We start from the raw sequence: 16,789 nt of genomic DNA on the forward strand, positions 1-16,789 counted from the left end.
AAATGCAATCTCCCTATGAGTTATGAGACTATTTACATTTTCTATTTCTTAGTAGTTTAGTCTTGGTAGGTTTTGTGTTTCTAGGATGTGACCATTTCATCTAGGTTACCCAATTTGTTGGCGTACAATTGGTTTATTAATCTTTTTCCCCAAAAAACTAGTCAAGTGCAGTAGTAAAGATGGGGGAAAGAGTAGAACAAGTTCTATCTGTAACTGACTGTCAACAATCAATTAAGACAATTCACTATCTCCAGACCAGCCTACAATTGCTTATCGTACTCTATTATAATCTCTTTTTTTCTTTTTTTTTTGAGATAGAGTTTCACTCTTGTTGCCCAGGCTGGAGTGCAATGGTGCAATCTCAGCTCACTACAACCTCTACCCCCCAGGTTCAAGTGATTCTCCTGCCTCAGCCTCCTAAGTAGCTGAGATTACAGGCATGTGCCACTACGGCCAGCTAATTTTCTTATTTGTATTTTTAGTAGAGACTGGGTTTCACTATGTTGGCCAGGCTGGTCTCAAACTCCTGACCTCAAGTGATCCGCCCACCTCAGCCTCCCAAAGTGCTGGGATTACAGGTGTGAGCCACTGCGTCCGGCCCATGATCTCTTTAAGAGACAGGCTCTGTCACCCTAGCTAGAATGCCGTGGAACAATCATGGTTAACTGCAGCCTTGAATTCCTGGACTAAAGCAATCCTTCTGCCTCAGCCTTCCGAGTAGCTAGGACTACAGGTATGTGTTATTTTTTTGTATAGACAGGGTCTCAGTATGTTTTCCAGGCTGGTTTGAGCTCCTGGGCTCAAGTGATACTCCCATTTCAGCCTTCAAAAGCATAGAGATTACACATGTGAGCTGCCATGCCCAGCCTACCCTTTCCATTTCTGTGGAATTGAGGGTAATATTCCCACTTTCATTTTTATCTTTAGTATTTCAGTAATTTGAGGTTTTTTTTCTTTTCTTTTTTTTTTTTGAGATGGAGTCTCGCTCTACTGCCCAGGCTGGAGTACAGTGGCGTGATCTTGGCTCACTGCAAGCACCGCCTGCCTCCTGGGTTCAGGCGATTCTCCTGCCTCAGCCTCCCAAGTAGCTGGGATCATAAGTGTGCACTAATTTTTGTATTTTTAGTACAGACAGGATTTTGCCATGTTGGCCACGCTGGTCTCGAACTCCTGATCTCAGGTGATCCTCCCACTTTGAACTCCCAAAGTGCTAGGATTACAGGCATAACCACTGCACCTGACCCATTTTAATTTTTTTTTCCACTATAATCTTAATTTTTTTTTAGAAACAGAGTCTTGTTCTGTCACCAAGGCTGGAGTGATGTGGCATAATCATAGCTCACTGCAGCCTCAAACTCCTGGGCTCAAGCAATCCTCTCACCTCAGCCTCCTGAGTAGCTAGGACTACAGGCATATACCACCATGTCCAGCTAATTTTTCTTCTTTTGTTATTTTTTGTAGAGATGAGGTCTTGCTATGTTGCCCAGGCCGGCTGGTCTTGAACTCCTGACCTCAAGAGAGACCCCCATTCCTAAAGCACTGGTATTACAGGTATAAACCACCATGCCTGGCCTCCATTATAATCTTCTAGGACCATTGTTATCTATGCAGCCTGTCACTGACCAAAACATCATTATGCAGTACATGACTTTACTGAGCCTTCCGCCCACCCCTGGGATGCACAATGACTTCTTAATCTCTCCCATCTATTTGGTTCCTTTTGATCATCCTAGTCATCAGTATCTGTTTTGTCGTTTGTTTGTTTTTTAAGATAGAGTCTTGCTCTGTCGCCCAGGCTGGAGTGCAGTGGCACGATCTCGGCTCACTGCAACCTCTGCCTCCCAGGTTCATGTGATTCTCCTGCCTCGGCCTCCCGAGTAGCTGGGACTACAGGCATAAGCCACCATGCCCAGCTAATTTTTATATTTTTAGTAAAGACAGGGTCTCACCATGTTAGCCAGGCTGGTCTCAAACTCCTGACCTCAAGTGATCCGCCAGCCTTGGCCTCCCAAAGTGCTGAGATTACAGGCGTGACCCACCACACCCAGCTCCTAGTCATCAATATCTGGCTCTCAAAAGGGAAAAAAGAAAAAAAAAAAAGGAAACAGAGAGTATGGTGCCAGCCCTTTAAATCTCCTGGACATCGGCCAGGCGCGGTGGCTCAAGCCTGTAATCACAGCACTTTGGGAGGCCGAGGCAGGCGAATCACAATGTCAGGAGTTCGAGACCAGCCTGGCCAACATGGTGGAACCCTGTCTCTACTAAAAATACAAAAAAAAAAAAAAAAAAAATTAGCCAGGCGTGGTGGTGGGTGCCTTTAATCCCAGCTACTCGGGAGGCTGAGGCAGGGGAACCGCTTGAACTCAGGAGGCGGAGGTTGCAGTGAGCCAAGATCGTGCCACTGCACTCCAGCCTGGGCATCATTGTGAGACTCTGTCTCAAAAAAAAAAAAAAAAAAAAAAGAAAAAGAAAAAGAAATCTACTGGACATCGCTTCAGTGGTGGTAGTGGGGGGACTTGCAACAAAGTGGTGAGATGCAACATAACCATGGCCTCTTTGCAACTCTGTGATCAAAACCAGCAATTCTTTCTTTTATTTTTAATTAATTAATTTATTTTTTTTGAGACGGAGTCTCGCTCTGTCACCCAGGCTGGAGTGCAATGGCGTGATCTTGGCTCACTGCAAACTCTGCCTCCCAGGTTCAAGCTATTCTCATGACTCAGCCTCCCAAGTAGGTGGGATTACAGGCACCCACCACCATGCCCAGCTAATTTTTGTATTTTTAGTAGAGACGGGGTTTCATCACATTGGCCAGGCTGGTCTTGAACTCCTGACCTTAGGTGATCCACCCACCTCAGCCTCCCAAAGCGCTGGGATTGCAGGCGTGAGCCACCGCGCCTGGCCAGAAGCAGCAATTCCGACTGGAGCACAGATTTCTGAAATTTGGGTTTTTGTTTTTAGAGACAGGGTACCACTATGTTGCCCAGGCTGGTCTCAAACTCCCAGGCTCAAGCAATCCTCTCGCCTCAGCCTCCCAAAGTGCTGGGATTACAGGCACCAGCCACTGCACTTGATCCAGATTCCTGATATTTGGAAGAGATGGTCCTTTCTGCCCACCTTGGGTTCCACAAACTACGTGCAAGCTGCTCCAGGAACATGTGCACAGCTGCCTGTCATGGGGCTGAGGGATGTGGATGGGCAGCCGCTATTGTGCTAAGCGCTGAAACTGACTGAAATTAACCAAAATTTACCATCCAGGATTGGATGGTAAATTGCAGTTAATTCCTCACAGTTGTAAGATTTCAATAAATTCCAGAGTTCCAAAGCAGATACATCAGACAGATTCTGCCAGAGCAACTGTCATCTTGGTGGTGGGGAGACAGATTTCTGGTACCTCCTACTTTATCAACTTCCCAGAATCCTCTCTGATTTTTTTTTTTTTTTTTTTTTTTTTTTTGAGACGGAGCCTCGCCCTGTCACCCAGGCTGGAGTGCATTGGCACAATTTACACTCACTGCAACCTCCGCCTCCAGGGTTCAAGAGATTCTCCTGCCTCAGCCTCCCGAGTGGCTGGGATTACAGATGCCCACCACCATGCCCAGCCCAGCTAATTTTTTGTATCTTTAGCAGAGATGAGGTTTCACCCTGTTGGCCAGGCTGGTTTCAAACTCCTGACCTCGTGATCCACCTGCCTTGGCCTCCCAAAGCGCTGGGATTATAGGGGTGAGCCACCGCGCCCGGCTGTGAATTTTTTTTTACTCCACTTTTTCCATGTTGAGAATGAAATTATCTTTTAAGTGAAAAAAAACATAGGCACTGGCACTTACAAAGGGTTCTTTCTGTGTAGAGAACAGATTGGATGAGTGTGTGTGTGCGCATACACTGAGAAGGAGGGTTGGATCAACTAAATGGGTGCTGAAAATTAGGGACATAGGTCATGGAAAATGACAGAGTAGGAACTCCAGGAGTTAGTACCTTCACCAAAATAACTATTGAGATGGCAAGAACTGCTTGAGGTGACTATTTTAGGACTCTGGGGTCTAATGAAACACTTGCAGTGTCCAGAAGAGTGCTTGATGAAGAAAAAAGTTGGTAAATTTTAGTGAATTTTGGCATTTGGAATAGCATCTATCATTCTCTAGCTCCCATCCCTGTGGTACGCAACTGTTGGGATGGAGTTCCTGCTGCAGCTTGCTGGTGCTCGGGTGGGAAATAGGGGCTCTGTCCTCCAAAAATTGAAGTTATGTGTTTCGTTCACTACTTTTGATTGCTGAGGAGCTGCCAGAGCGCTGACCACTGTTTCACACATGCACACCCCCGACTGAAGTTGCCTCCCTAGTGGCACTAGACAAGTGAACTTAAAGGGAGAGAACACTCTTTTTTTCTTTCTGTTTTCTTTTCTTATTGGATCTAAGCATTTAAGGAAATCTCTGTCAAGTCACTGAAAGACCACAGAGATAAAAGAACAGAGACTTCAGTGACCGCATGCAACCAGATATACGCTCTTTGCAAAGACAGTTTGGAAAAGTCACTAAACAAATGCAGCTTTCATAAGTAACAACAGTAATCCCTAGAAAGGCAGTGGAATCTGACTTTCAGAGTTACCATATTACAACACACAAAATATCCACTTTCCAACAAAAATTTGCAAAGCAAACAAAGAAACAGGACTATATGGCCCATTCACAGGAAAAAAAAAGAAATTGGCTGGGCACAGTGGCTCACGCCTGTGATCCCAGCACTTTGGGAGGCCGAAGCGGGCAGATCACGAGGTCAGCAGATCGAGACCATCCTGGCTAACATGATGAAACCCCATGTCTACTAAAAATACAAAAAATTAGCCAGGCGTGGTGGTGCATGCCTGTAATCCCAGCTATTCAGGAGACTGAGACAGGAGAATAGCTTGAACCCAGGAGGCAGAGGTTGCGGTGAGCCAAGATCATGCCATTGTACTCCAGCCTAGGCAACAGAGCGAGACTCTGTCTCAAAAAATAAATAAATAATAATAATAATAATTTTTTTTATTCGCACCAGCCTGGGAGACGGCGAGACTCCATATCAAAAAAAAAAAAAAGAAATTGACAGAAACCACCCCATAGCAAGCCCAGACAATGGACCTACTAGACAAAGATTTTAACTGTCTTAAATATGCTCAGAAAGTTGAAGGAAACCATGAAAAACAAAAACTAAAGGAAATCAGGAGAACAATGTATAAACAAGTAAGGAATATCAATAAAAATATTTTAAAAATATAAAAATGAATGAAATAGCAATTCTGGACATAAAGATATAAGAGCCAAAATAAAGATTGCACTAAACGATTCAACAGCAGAGTTGAACAGGCAGAAGAAAGAATCAATGAACATGAAGATAGAACTGAAATTACTTAAGCTAAGGAGCAGGAAAAAAAAATGAACAAAGAAAAAGGAACAGAGGCTGGGCACAGTGGCTCACACCTGTAATCCCAGCACTTTGGGAGACTGAGGCGGGTGGATCACCTGAGGTTAGGAGTTCAAGACCAGCCTGGCCAACATGGCAAATCCCCATTTGTACTAAAAATACAAAAATTAGCCAGGCGTGGTAGCCCATGGCTGTAGTCTCTGCTACGCAGGAGGCTGACACAGGAGACTTGCCTGAACCCAGGAGGTGGAGGTTGCAGTGAGGCGCCACTGCACTCGAGCCTGGGTGACAGAGCTAGACTCCATCTCAAAAAAAAAGAAAAAGGAAAGAGCCATGGGGCCTACTGGGGTACCATCAAATGTATCAATGGCTAAACCAACCTAATTAATACATGCATTACCTCATATACTTCTCTTTTTTGTGGTGAAAACACTTAAAATCAACTCTACTCTCTTAGCAATGTTCAAGTATACAATATATTGTATTAACTATAGTCCCCATGATGTACAAGAGCTCTTGAACTAAATCCTGATTTTTTTTGTGGTTGAGTCTCACTCTGTCACCCTGGCTGGAGTGCAGTGGCACAATCACAGTTCACTGAAGCATTTACAACCCTAAATTTCCCTCTGAGTTTTTACTGCATCCCATGAGTTTTGGTATGTATGTTTTCCTTTTAATTTGTCTCAATGTATTTTCTTATCTCCCTAATGATTTCCTCTTTTTATTCATTTGGTGTTTAAGTGTGTTGTTTAATGCTCACTTCAGCAGCACATATACTAAAGTTGGAATGATTCAGAGAAGATTAGCATGGCCTCTGAGCAAGGATGACATGCAAATTTGTGAAGCATTCCATATTTTAAACATTTCAGGGCTGGGTATGGTTGCTCATGCTTGTAATCGCAGCACTTTGAGAGGCCAAGGCAGGAGGATCACTTGATCCCAGGAATTTGAGACCAGCCTGAGCAACATGATGAAACCCTGTCTCTTCAAAAAATACAAAAATTAGCTAGGCATGGTGGCAAGAGCCTATGGTCCCAGCTACTTGGGAGACTGAGGTGGGAGGATTGCCTGAATCTGGAAAGTTGAGGCTACAGTGAGCTGTGATGGTGCCACTGCAACCCAGCCTGGGCAACAGAGCAAGACCCTGTCTCAAAAAATAATAGTAATAAGGCCAGGCGCGGTCGCTCACACCTATAATCCCAGCACTTTGGGAGGCCAAGGCGGACAGATCACCTGAAGTTGGGAGTTCAAGACCAGCCTGACCAACGTGGCAAAACCCTGTCTCTACTAAAAATACAAAAATTAGCTGGGCGTGGTGGTGTATGTCTGTAATCCCAGCTACTTGGAAGGCTGAGGCAGGAGAATCGCTTGAACCTGGGAGGCAGAGGTTGCAGTGAGCCAAGATCATGCCACTGTACTCCAGCCCAGGCAACAGAGCAAGACTCTGTCTCAAAAAATAAATAAATAAATAATAATAATAATAATAAAATTTTAGAAAGAAGGCAGGGTATGGTGGCTCATGCCTTTAATCCCAACACTATGGGAGGCTGAGGTGGGAGGATCACCCGAGCCCATGAGCTCAAGACAAGCCTGGGCACCATAGTGAAACCCTCATCTCTACAAAAAATAAAAATAAAAACAGAGAGAAAAAAAAGAAAGCCTTTAAGTCAATACTCTAACTTCAGACCTTAAGGAACTAGAAAAAGAAGCACAAACTGGACCCAACCAAAGGGAGGGAATAATAATGTTTAGAGCAGAGCTAAGTGAAATAAAGAATAAAAATAACGCAGTGTAGTACCTCACACCTGTAATCCCAGCACTTTGGGAGGCTGAGGCAGGAGGATCGCTTGAGGCCAGGAGTTCAAGGCCTGGGCAAGACAGTGAGACTCCATCTCTATGAAATAAAAAAAAAAATTAGCTGGGTTTGGTGATGCATGCCTGTAGTCTCAGTTACTCAGGAGGCTGAGGTAGGAGGATCACTTGAGCCCAGCAGTTTGAGGTTGCAATGCATATGATCACACCACTGCATCATTCCAGCCTGGGTAACAGAGCACGGCCCCATCTCTCAAAAACAAACAAACAACAACAAAAACCAAGAAGAATAAAAATAGTAGAATCAACAAAACCAAAAATCTGTTATTTAAAAAGATCAACAGAATTTACAAACTCTTGGCCGGGCATGGTGGCTCATGCCTGTAATCCCAGCACTTTGGGAGGCCGAGGAGGGCAGATCACAAGGTCAGGAGTTCAAGACCAGCCTGGTCAACATGGTGAAACCCTGTCTCTACTAAAAATACAAAAATTAGCTGGGCACGGTGGCAGGCACCTGTAATCCCAGCTACTGGAGAGGCTGAGGCAGGAGAATTGCTTGAACCTGGGAGGCAGAGGTTGCAGTGAGCTGAGATCATGCCACTGCACTCCAGCCTGGGTGACACAGCAAGACTCCATCTCAAAAAAAAAAAAAAAAAAAAAAAAGAATTTACAAACTCTTGCTAGACTGACTGGGAGAAAAAGAAAGAAGATGAAAATAAATAAAATCAGAAATGAAACTGGGGATATTACTACTAATTTTACATAAATGAAAGGATTATAAGAGAATACTGTGAATGACTATAAACCAGCATATTAGATAATTTAGACAAAACAGAAAAATTTTTAGAAACATTAAAATATCAAAACTGACTCAGAAAAAATTAAAAGTCACAACAAACCTATAATAAGAGATTGAATTAATAAACAAAAACCTCCCAACAAAGAAAAGTCCAGTATTACATGGCTGCATTGGCAAATTCTACCAAATATTCAAAGAATTAACACCAATCCTACTCGAACTCCTTCAAAAAACAGAAAAGAATGGAACACTTCCTAACATTCTATGAGGCCAACATCACCCCGACGCCAAAGCCAGAAAAAGATACAATAAAATTCAGGCTGGGCATGGTGGCTCACACTTGTAATCCTAGCACTTTGGGAGGCTGAGGCAGGAAGATCCCTTGAGTCCAGGAGTTCAAGACCAGCCTGGGCAACATAGGGAGATTTGGTCTCTTAAAAAAAAGATATAAGAAAACTATAAACCAATATCCCGTATGAATATAGAAACAAAAATCCTCAAGAAAATAACAGCAAACTGCAAACTGGATCCAACAGTACATTAAAAAGATTATATACCATGACCAACATTTATCCCAGGAATGCAAGAGTGGTTCAACATAACGAAATCAATCAATGTGATACACCACATTATCATCTCAATAGACACAGAAAAGATACTTGAAAAAATTCAATACCCTTTCATGGTTAAAAAAAAAAACACTCAGCAAAAGTTCAAAGACATTATGCTAAGTGAATAAGTCAGTCACAAAAGGACAAATATATGATCCCACATATATGAGGTTTTTAGAGTAGTCAAATTCATAGACACAGAAAGTAGAATGGTGGTTGCCAGAGGCTGGAGTGGGGGGAGATGGGAAGTTAGTGTTTAATAGGTACAGCATTTCACTTTGGGATGAAAAAGTTCTGGAGACAGATCACGGTGACGGTTGTACAACAACGTGAATGTACTTAATTACACTGACCTGGACATTTTTAAAGGGTTAAAATGATAGAATTTTATGTTATATGTATTTTACCACAATAAACACACACATACACACATATTCAGCAAACTAGGAATAGAAGGAAACTTATTTAACACTAAAACGGCATTTATGAAAAACTCTGAGTAGGGCATGGTGGCACATGCCTGTAGTCCCAGCTACTCAGGAGGCTGAGGCAGAACTGCTTGAGCCCCGGGAGTTCAAAGCTGCAGTGAGCCATGAACATGCCACTGCACTCCAGCCTGGGCAACAGAGTGAGACCCCATCTCAAACAAACAAACAAAAAAAGTTGGCCGGGCATGGTGGCTCACATCTGTAATCTCAGCACTTTGGGAGGCCAAGGCAGGTGGATCACCTGAGGTCAGGAGTTTGAGACCAGCCTGGCTAACATGGCGAAACCCCGTCTCTACTAAAAATACAAAAATTAGCTGGGCAGGGTGGTATGCGCCTGTAATCCCAGCTACTTGGGAGGCTGAGACAGCAGAATCGCTTGAAGCCGGGAGGCAGAGTTGCAGTGAGCCGAGACCATGCCATTGCACTCCAGCCTGGGCAACAAGACCAAAAACTCTATCTCAAAAAATAATAATAATAATAAATAATAAGTAAATAAAAGTTAACATCTGTGAACAGCCTGGGCAACATAGCATGACCCTGCCTCGAAAGAAAAAAAAAGGAAAGAAAAAAAGATAACATCTCTGACTATGGGTCACTATATTAACAGATGCTTAAAGCTGTTTTTCAGGAATTAGGGGACAGCTCTTACCCAGTTGAGACCACCAATCCTTCAACTGGACCTGCATGAGTGCCCAAAAAGTGACCTTTTCATGTCAGAGGGACAAAAACTCCACACTTAGATCATGTTAACACTGCCATTTTCTGCATGTGTCCTATGAAGAGCAATGTAGCTCAATTATGCTTGTGCAGAAACCTTGATTACCTCACCTTTCCTACCTGCTAATCACTTTTCCCCATGCTTTAGACCACCCTGCGTCCTACCCCACAAACACTGCCAAGCCCTATTTTCAGGGTGCCAGATTTGGTATTTGCTCTCCTGTCTCCTCATTCAGCAGCCCTATGATTAAAATCTTGTCTCTTTTGCAAAACCCATCATCATAGTGATTGGCTTGCTGCACGTGGGCAGGATGAACCTAGTTTGATATCACAACCATCATCACAAACAATTTTAGAACATTTTTAACACCCTAAAAAGAAACTCCATTCCTACTAGTAGTCCCTCTCCATTCCCTCCTCCTCCATAGTTCTAGTCAACCACTAATCTATTTTCTCTACAGATCTGCCCATTCTAGAAATGTCATAGAAATGGAATCATATGTTATGTGGTCTTTTGTGACTGGCTCCTTCACTTATCATGTATTCACAATGAATCTCCTTTCCTTTTAGTATAAAGTTTGTGCCACAATAAAAATATAAGAAAAAATAATAATAAAAGGACCACTGATAAGGATTAAATCCAATTAAGATGACTCTTTATAAAATACAAATTAATAGATTTGAAGATGAAACCATTATAAGATGCAACAGAAAATAAACTAGAGTAAAACAAATGTGTCAAAGAAGATATTTTATAAAACAAATTGCTTGTCAAAGAGAGTATATTCCCTAATAAAGATGTAGAAAGTCAGACTGATTGACTTTTTTTCTTTTTTTTGAGATAGTCTCGCTTTTGTCCCCTAGGCTGGAGTGCAGTGGCTCAATCTTGGCTCACTGCAACCTCTGCCTCCCAGGTTCAAGTCATTCTCCTGCCTCAGCCTCCTGAGTAGCTGAGATTACAGGCGTGTGCCATCATGCCCAGCTAATTTTTGTATTTTCAGTAGAGACACGGTTTTACCATATTGGCCAGGCTGGTCTTGAACTCCTGACCTCAAGGTGATCTGCCCGCCCTCAGCCTCCCAAAGTGCTGGGATTACAGGTGTGCACCACCATGCCTGGCCTGATTGACTCTTAGAACCAGTTGGCAAAGATTATTGCTGGAGGGTGGCACACTAAGATCCAAGGTCTTATTAAAAGGAGAAACAGGCCTGGGAACCATGGCTGACATGTGTAATTACAGCAATTTGGGAGGCCAAGGTGGAAGGATCTCTTAAGGTCGGGAGTTAGAGATCAGCCTGAGCAACACAGCAAGATCTAGTCTCTACAAAAAGTAGAAAAACTGGCTAGGTGTGGTGGTGTGACCCTGTAGTCCTAGCTAGTCAGGAGGCTGCAGCAGGAAGATCACTTGAGCCCAGGAGTTTGAGGCTGCAATGAGCTACAATCACGCCACTGCACTCTAGCTTGGGTGACAAGAGTGAGATGTCACCTCTAAAAACATAAATAATAAGACAAAATTAAAATTAAAAAAATAAAAATCAGGGCTGGGCACAGTGGCTCACACCTATAATCCCGGCACTTTGGGAGGCCAAGGGGGAAGGACTGCTTGAGCCCAGGAGTTCCAGAACAGCCTGGTCAACATAGGGAGACTCTGTCTCTGCAAAAAATTTAAAAATCAGCCAGACATGGTATCTCGTGACTGTACCCCCAGCTGCACTCCAGCCTAGGGAACAGCTACTTGGGAGGACTGCTTGAGCTCTGGAATTCGAGGCAGCAGTGAGCTGTGATTGAGCCACTACACTCCAGCCTTGGCGACAAAGCAAGACCCCAACTCTAATGAATAAATAATCAGATTTCTAGTCTGTGCCCCAATCACTGGAGATGGGACCCTGTAAACTGGTGTTTTGTTTTGGTTTGGTTTTTGTTTTTTTGCGACAAGGTCTCACCCTGTCACCCAAGCTAGAGTGCAAAGGCACAATCACAGCTCACTGCAGCCTTGACCTCCTGGGCTCAAACGATCCTCCCATCTCAGCCTCTGGAGTAGCTGGGACTGGGGCAGGCACCACCATACTCAGCTAATTTTTTTATTTTTAGTAGAGAGAGGGTCTCCCTATGTTGCCCAGGCTGATGAAAATTCCTGAGCTCAAGCAGTCCTCCCACCTTGGCCTCCCAAAGTGCTGGGATTACAGGCACGAGCCACCATGCCTATCCCCAACTGTATTTTTATTTTTATTTCATTTTTTTTGAGACAGAGTCTGGCTCTGTTGCCCAGGCTGTAGTGCAGTGGCACAGTCTTGGCTCACTGCAACCTCCGCCTCCCGGGTTCATGCGAGTCTCCTGCCTCAGCCTCCCAAGTAGCTGGGATTACAGGCATGCGCCACCACGCCCGACTAATTTTTGTATTGTTAGTAGAGACAGGGTTTCACCATGTTGGCCAGGCTGGCCTCAAACTCCTGACCTCAGGTGATCTACCCGCCTCAGTCTCCCAAAGTGTTTGGATTACAGGCGTGAGCCACCGCACCTGGCCCCCAAGTGTATTTTTAATAAGCTGTCCAGGTGACTCTTATGAATACTAAAATTTGAAGACCAATATCTAATTAACACAAATTAATAGAATAGATCAAATGTGTATAAAAGTCAAGAGAGCTGGGTGCAGTGGCTCATGCCTGTAATCCCAGCACTTTGGGAGGCTGAGATGGGTGGATCACCTGAGGTCAGGAGTTTGAGACCAGCCTGGCCAATATGGTGAAACCCCATCTCTACTAAAATTACAAAAATTAGCCGGGCATGTTGGCGTGCGCCTGTAGTCCCAGCTACTCAGGAGGCTGAGGCAGGAGAATCGCTTGAACCCGGGAGACAGAGGTTGCAGTGAGCTGAGATCGCACCACTGAACTCCAGCCTGGGCAACAGAGCAAGACTCCATCTCAAAAAAAAAAAAAAAAAAAAAAAAGTCAAGAGAATAGTAACAAGTACCTAACACATGAAAAAAAGGATGAAAAAAACAAAAAAGCCAGGTGTAGTGTTATGTGCCTATATCTCAGCTACTCGGAAGGCTGAAGTGAGAGGATCACTTGAGCCCGGGAGATGGAAGTTGTACTGAGCCGAGATGGTGCCACTGCACCCCAGCCTGGGTGACAGAACAGGACCCGTCTCAAAAAAAGAAAAGAAAAGAAAAGAAGAAAAGTACTTAAAGTGTTGGCACACTATGCTCTCAAGAACTCAAAGTGATGTTTGAAAACTTGTGCATTTGATTTTGATGTTGAAAAAAACTAAATGTGTAAGTATGCAAGCCATTCTAATGTCTGTGAAAACCACACAGGGTATGATTTGTAAAGCACTCTTAATTAAATGTAAGATGGCATAGTATCAAGAGCATATGGTATTGCACCTAGTAGATTAACAAATGTTTGCTGGTGATGTTAACTATTTTTATAATGAGTACAGTTATATTTAATTATTTCCAGCCTAACCTCTGGTAACCTAAACAAAATCAAACTCCTTGCTGTGAATATCTTTACACAAGTAACAGCATAAAAAATTGTCAAATATTATGTCAGATGCTCATGTGTAAGTTCAGGGTCAGGGCACTTACTTTCAGACCAAATTAACCTCTATTTTTATGTTCAGACTTACATAAACAAGGATAGGTAAAATCACAGTTAAATTTCTCATGACTAAGAGCACTGCAAGATAGAATATATAGAACTCAAGTTTCCCTGAAAATCACTAAAATATTTATATAACGATAGTTTTTTCCAATTTTTCTTAATTTTTAAAATCTTTTCTTTTTTTCTTTTTTTTTTTTTTTAATTTTAAGAGATGAGGTCTTACTCTGTCACCAGGCTGAAGTACAGTGGTGCAATCACAACTCAGTGCAGACTCAAACTCCTGGGCTCAAGCCATCCTCCCACCTCAGTCTCCTTAGTAGCTGGGGCTACAGGAACATGCCACCAGGCCTGGGTAATTTATCTGTTGATTTATTTGTGGAGAGCAGGTCTTGAACTCCTGGCTTCAAGAGATCCTCCAGTCTCCACCCCCCAAAGTGCTGGGATTACAGGCATGATTATTATTTAGAATAATAGTCTTTATTATTCTAAGTAAAGATTCCTGAAGATGCTGAAGTATTAAATTCTCTCCCCTGCTTTTTTTTTTTTTTGAGCAAAACAAGTTTTGCTCTTGTTGCCTAAGCTGGAGTGCAATGGTGCGATCTCTGCTCACTGCAACCTCCGCCTCCCGGTTCAAGCAATTCTCTTGCCTCAGCCTCCCAAGTAGCTGGGATTACAGGCGCGCCACCATACCCGTCTAATTTTTTGAATTTTTAGTAGAGACGGGGTTTCACCATGTTGGCCAGGCTGGTCTCGAACTCCTGACCTCGTGATCCGCCCACCTCAGCCTAACAAAGTGCTGGGATTACAGGCGTGAGCCACCATGCCCGGCCTGAAGTATTAAATTCTAACTCATAATTTTACTTCAGTGAGGAAAGTCCACTTTGAATTGGCAGGAATAAAGGAACTTTATATAACTCTTAGAAGATCTCATTATCAGAATGAAAAATGCATCTACTTTCCCCCTAAAAAGCATCTTTCCCCTATGAAATCATAAACCCAATGAAAATGTTAAGTTCTAGTCTCTTGACTCACTTATTTAGATTAAGTCTTATAATGCATTAGGAAACCCAGTTATATATAGTCCATCTACCCCTAAGATGCAGCTGTTTCAACATTTCCATACAGGATTCTTACACGTCTATAAATGAAATAAACTATATTGGAGGAATGAAGTAGCCAATGCATGCAAAAAGTTATATAGGCAATAATGTTGCTTTCAAAGGAGTTTTTGTTTTGTTTTTCAAATGGAGTCTCACTTTGCTGCCCAGGCTGGAGTGCAGTGGCACCATCTCTGCTCACTGCAACCTCCGCCTCCCGGGTTCAAGCGATTCTCCTGCCTCAGCCTCCCGAGTGGCTGGGATTACAGGCCCGCGCCACCACACCCGGCTAATTTTTGTATTTTTAGTAGAGACGGGGTTTCATCACGTTGGCCACGATGGTCTCGAACTCCTGAGCTCAAGTGATCCGCCTGCCTCAGCCTCCCAAAGCGCTGGGATTAGAGGCGTGAGCCACCGCATCCGGCCGAAAGGAGATTTTTCATCTGTTATCAACAACTGGCTTGATACATAAAGATCCAGAAGCATCTTAAGTTTTCTTCGTCACTTTTTCATTTCACAGCTTATGCTTTAGAAGTCAGAAATCCCAGAATTAAGTAAAGTCTTAAAGGAAGCTAGTGGTAAGATATAGCTGTATGGACTTCTTCATCAAGGACTTCCATATCTCTCCAACAAGAAACGAACCAATATTCATCATTAAGCACCAGCTCCCAATTTCCCAACTTCCTAGATACCCTTCCTATGCTATATGTAACCCTTCTTCACACAACGTCAGACTTACCCACACATACACCATCAGTCCCCAAGTCTCCCACATTGGCACAAAAGCCTCTCAACATTCATCTGGTTGCTAATCAGGGACCACTCTTCCTTCTTCCACTGATCTTGCACAGGCTTCATATCGCCTACAATCGCTTTTTCCATTTCTTCCACAACACTAACTACTCAAAGCGACAAAAGAACAAGTCCCTTTTCCCCAATCGTAAACAGCTTTTTAAAACTCTATACACCTCCTTCCCACTCAACCCCTTTTCTTAGTGTCTATCCGCCTTTGTTATTCAGAAGGTGTAGGGTCTGGGAAAATCTCACTCACCTCATGCTATAGGCACCAGCACCCAGTTCCTGGCCGATCCCGGACAGGCTAGCATCAAAGTCCTGCACCAACCCGGATTCAATCACTTCGTCGGCCAGAGGCAGCTTCAGAGCCCAGGCCATCCTGGCTCCTTCCTTGCCCCAGGAGACACCGTGTCTTGTACAAAGGCGCGGAGGGTAATTCTACCCAACAGGAGTAACACAAACCAAGAAAACTACAAACCAAGGTTTCCCACGCAGTGCGCACCAGCCACCCCCAAGCCCGATCAGAACTGCTCGTACAACTAATCTCCCGTACCCTTGGCTGCTCGTTCTTGGCTGCCCCAGGTTCCAAAATCCCCCCTGCCCAGCTCTCAGGAACGTGAGGACCCCTTTGCTCAACTACTGCAGACTTCCCAGAGGCAGCTCTGGACTCCCGCACTCCCACTCCTCTTGAGAGTTCGTAGTGGTGGCTTGCTGCTTCCCAGTCAGACCAGCAGCAGCCGCAGGAAGCCAGCCCGGCGCTCCCACGCTGCTTTTGCACCTTTTCCCCCGCCCCTTTCTGCTGGAGGCCCCCTCCCTCCCAGGGCTCGCTCTCTCTTTCCCCTCCAGGCCTCGCTTCCGGTCAGTCCCACGATCACTTCCGGTCACCCGTTCTCAACCCCACAGCTTAGAACCAAATCCAGGTTTCCGCTGAGCCGACTCCTGGCCCTCTGTAGCCCCCCACGGCCTGGAAACATGGAAGGAGAAAGTCCAGCACAGGCGTGAAACCTAGACTCGCCAGGCCCTTCCACCGCCCGCCGCCCCAGCGCCAACCAATCATGGCGTCCTCTTTCTTCGCCTGCCCGGCAAACATGACGTCACGCTGTCGTTCGCCTATAAAGAAGAGACCTCGTCAGTCTCGGCAGCGATGATAGGCGGGCTGCTCCACGGCTCTGCCCCCGAGATGCGCTGGGCGATCACGGGGAGGACCCGGCGTGCAAGTGTCCGGGTTTAAACGTCTATCCGTGTAGTTACCAGAGTTCTGGTATCCGCTACCCATCAAGTCGTCACCCGGAGCCATGGAAGGAGCCCTTCTTCTAGCCTTATGAACCCACTCCACCCCTGGCGGACTCTTGACGGCTTCCCAAACGCTCCTTGCGTGTGCGCGCTTGCTCCTGCCCATACTCCTGTCTCCTTAAACTCACCTCTCCGGAGGTCAAGACCCTGCATAAGTCCCGCTTCCCTGTAT

General features: G+C 44.5%; 1 protein-coding gene and 1 non-coding gene across 5 annotated transcripts in view; one reads left to right on the plus strand and one right to left on the minus strand.

The window, feature by feature from the left end:
- TFCP2 (transcription factor CP2) overlaps window positions 1-16,420 on the minus strand; it is a 79,060-nt gene extending 62,640 nt beyond the window's left edge. For 2 of the 4 annotated variants that reach the window (XM_063646959.1, XM_063646958.1), the window contains exon 1: window positions 15,581-16,394. In XM_063646959.1, the coding sequence (XP_063503029.1) occupies window positions 15,581-15,702 (122 nt within the window). In that variant the 5' untranslated portion in view covers window positions 15,703-16,394. Of the gene's footprint in view, window positions 1-15,580 lie in introns of all 4 variants that reach the window. The other 2 variants (XM_054442855.2, XM_054442856.2) reach the window with 2 other exon arrangements.
- LOC129010968 (U6 spliceosomal RNA) lies at window positions 6,153-6,259 on the plus strand. The gene has a single exon (XR_008493119.1). It is a non-coding gene; the product is annotated as a U6 spliceosomal RNA (small nuclear RNA).
- Window positions 16,421-16,789: the final 369 nt, after the last annotated feature.

The sequence above is a fragment of the Pongo pygmaeus genome, chromosome 10 (assembly GCF_028885625.2).
Source record: "Pongo pygmaeus isolate AG05252 chromosome 10, NHGRI_mPonPyg2-v2.0_pri, whole genome shotgun sequence".
Classification (NCBI taxonomy): Eukaryota; Metazoa; Chordata; class Mammalia; order Primates; family Hominidae; genus Pongo; species Pongo pygmaeus.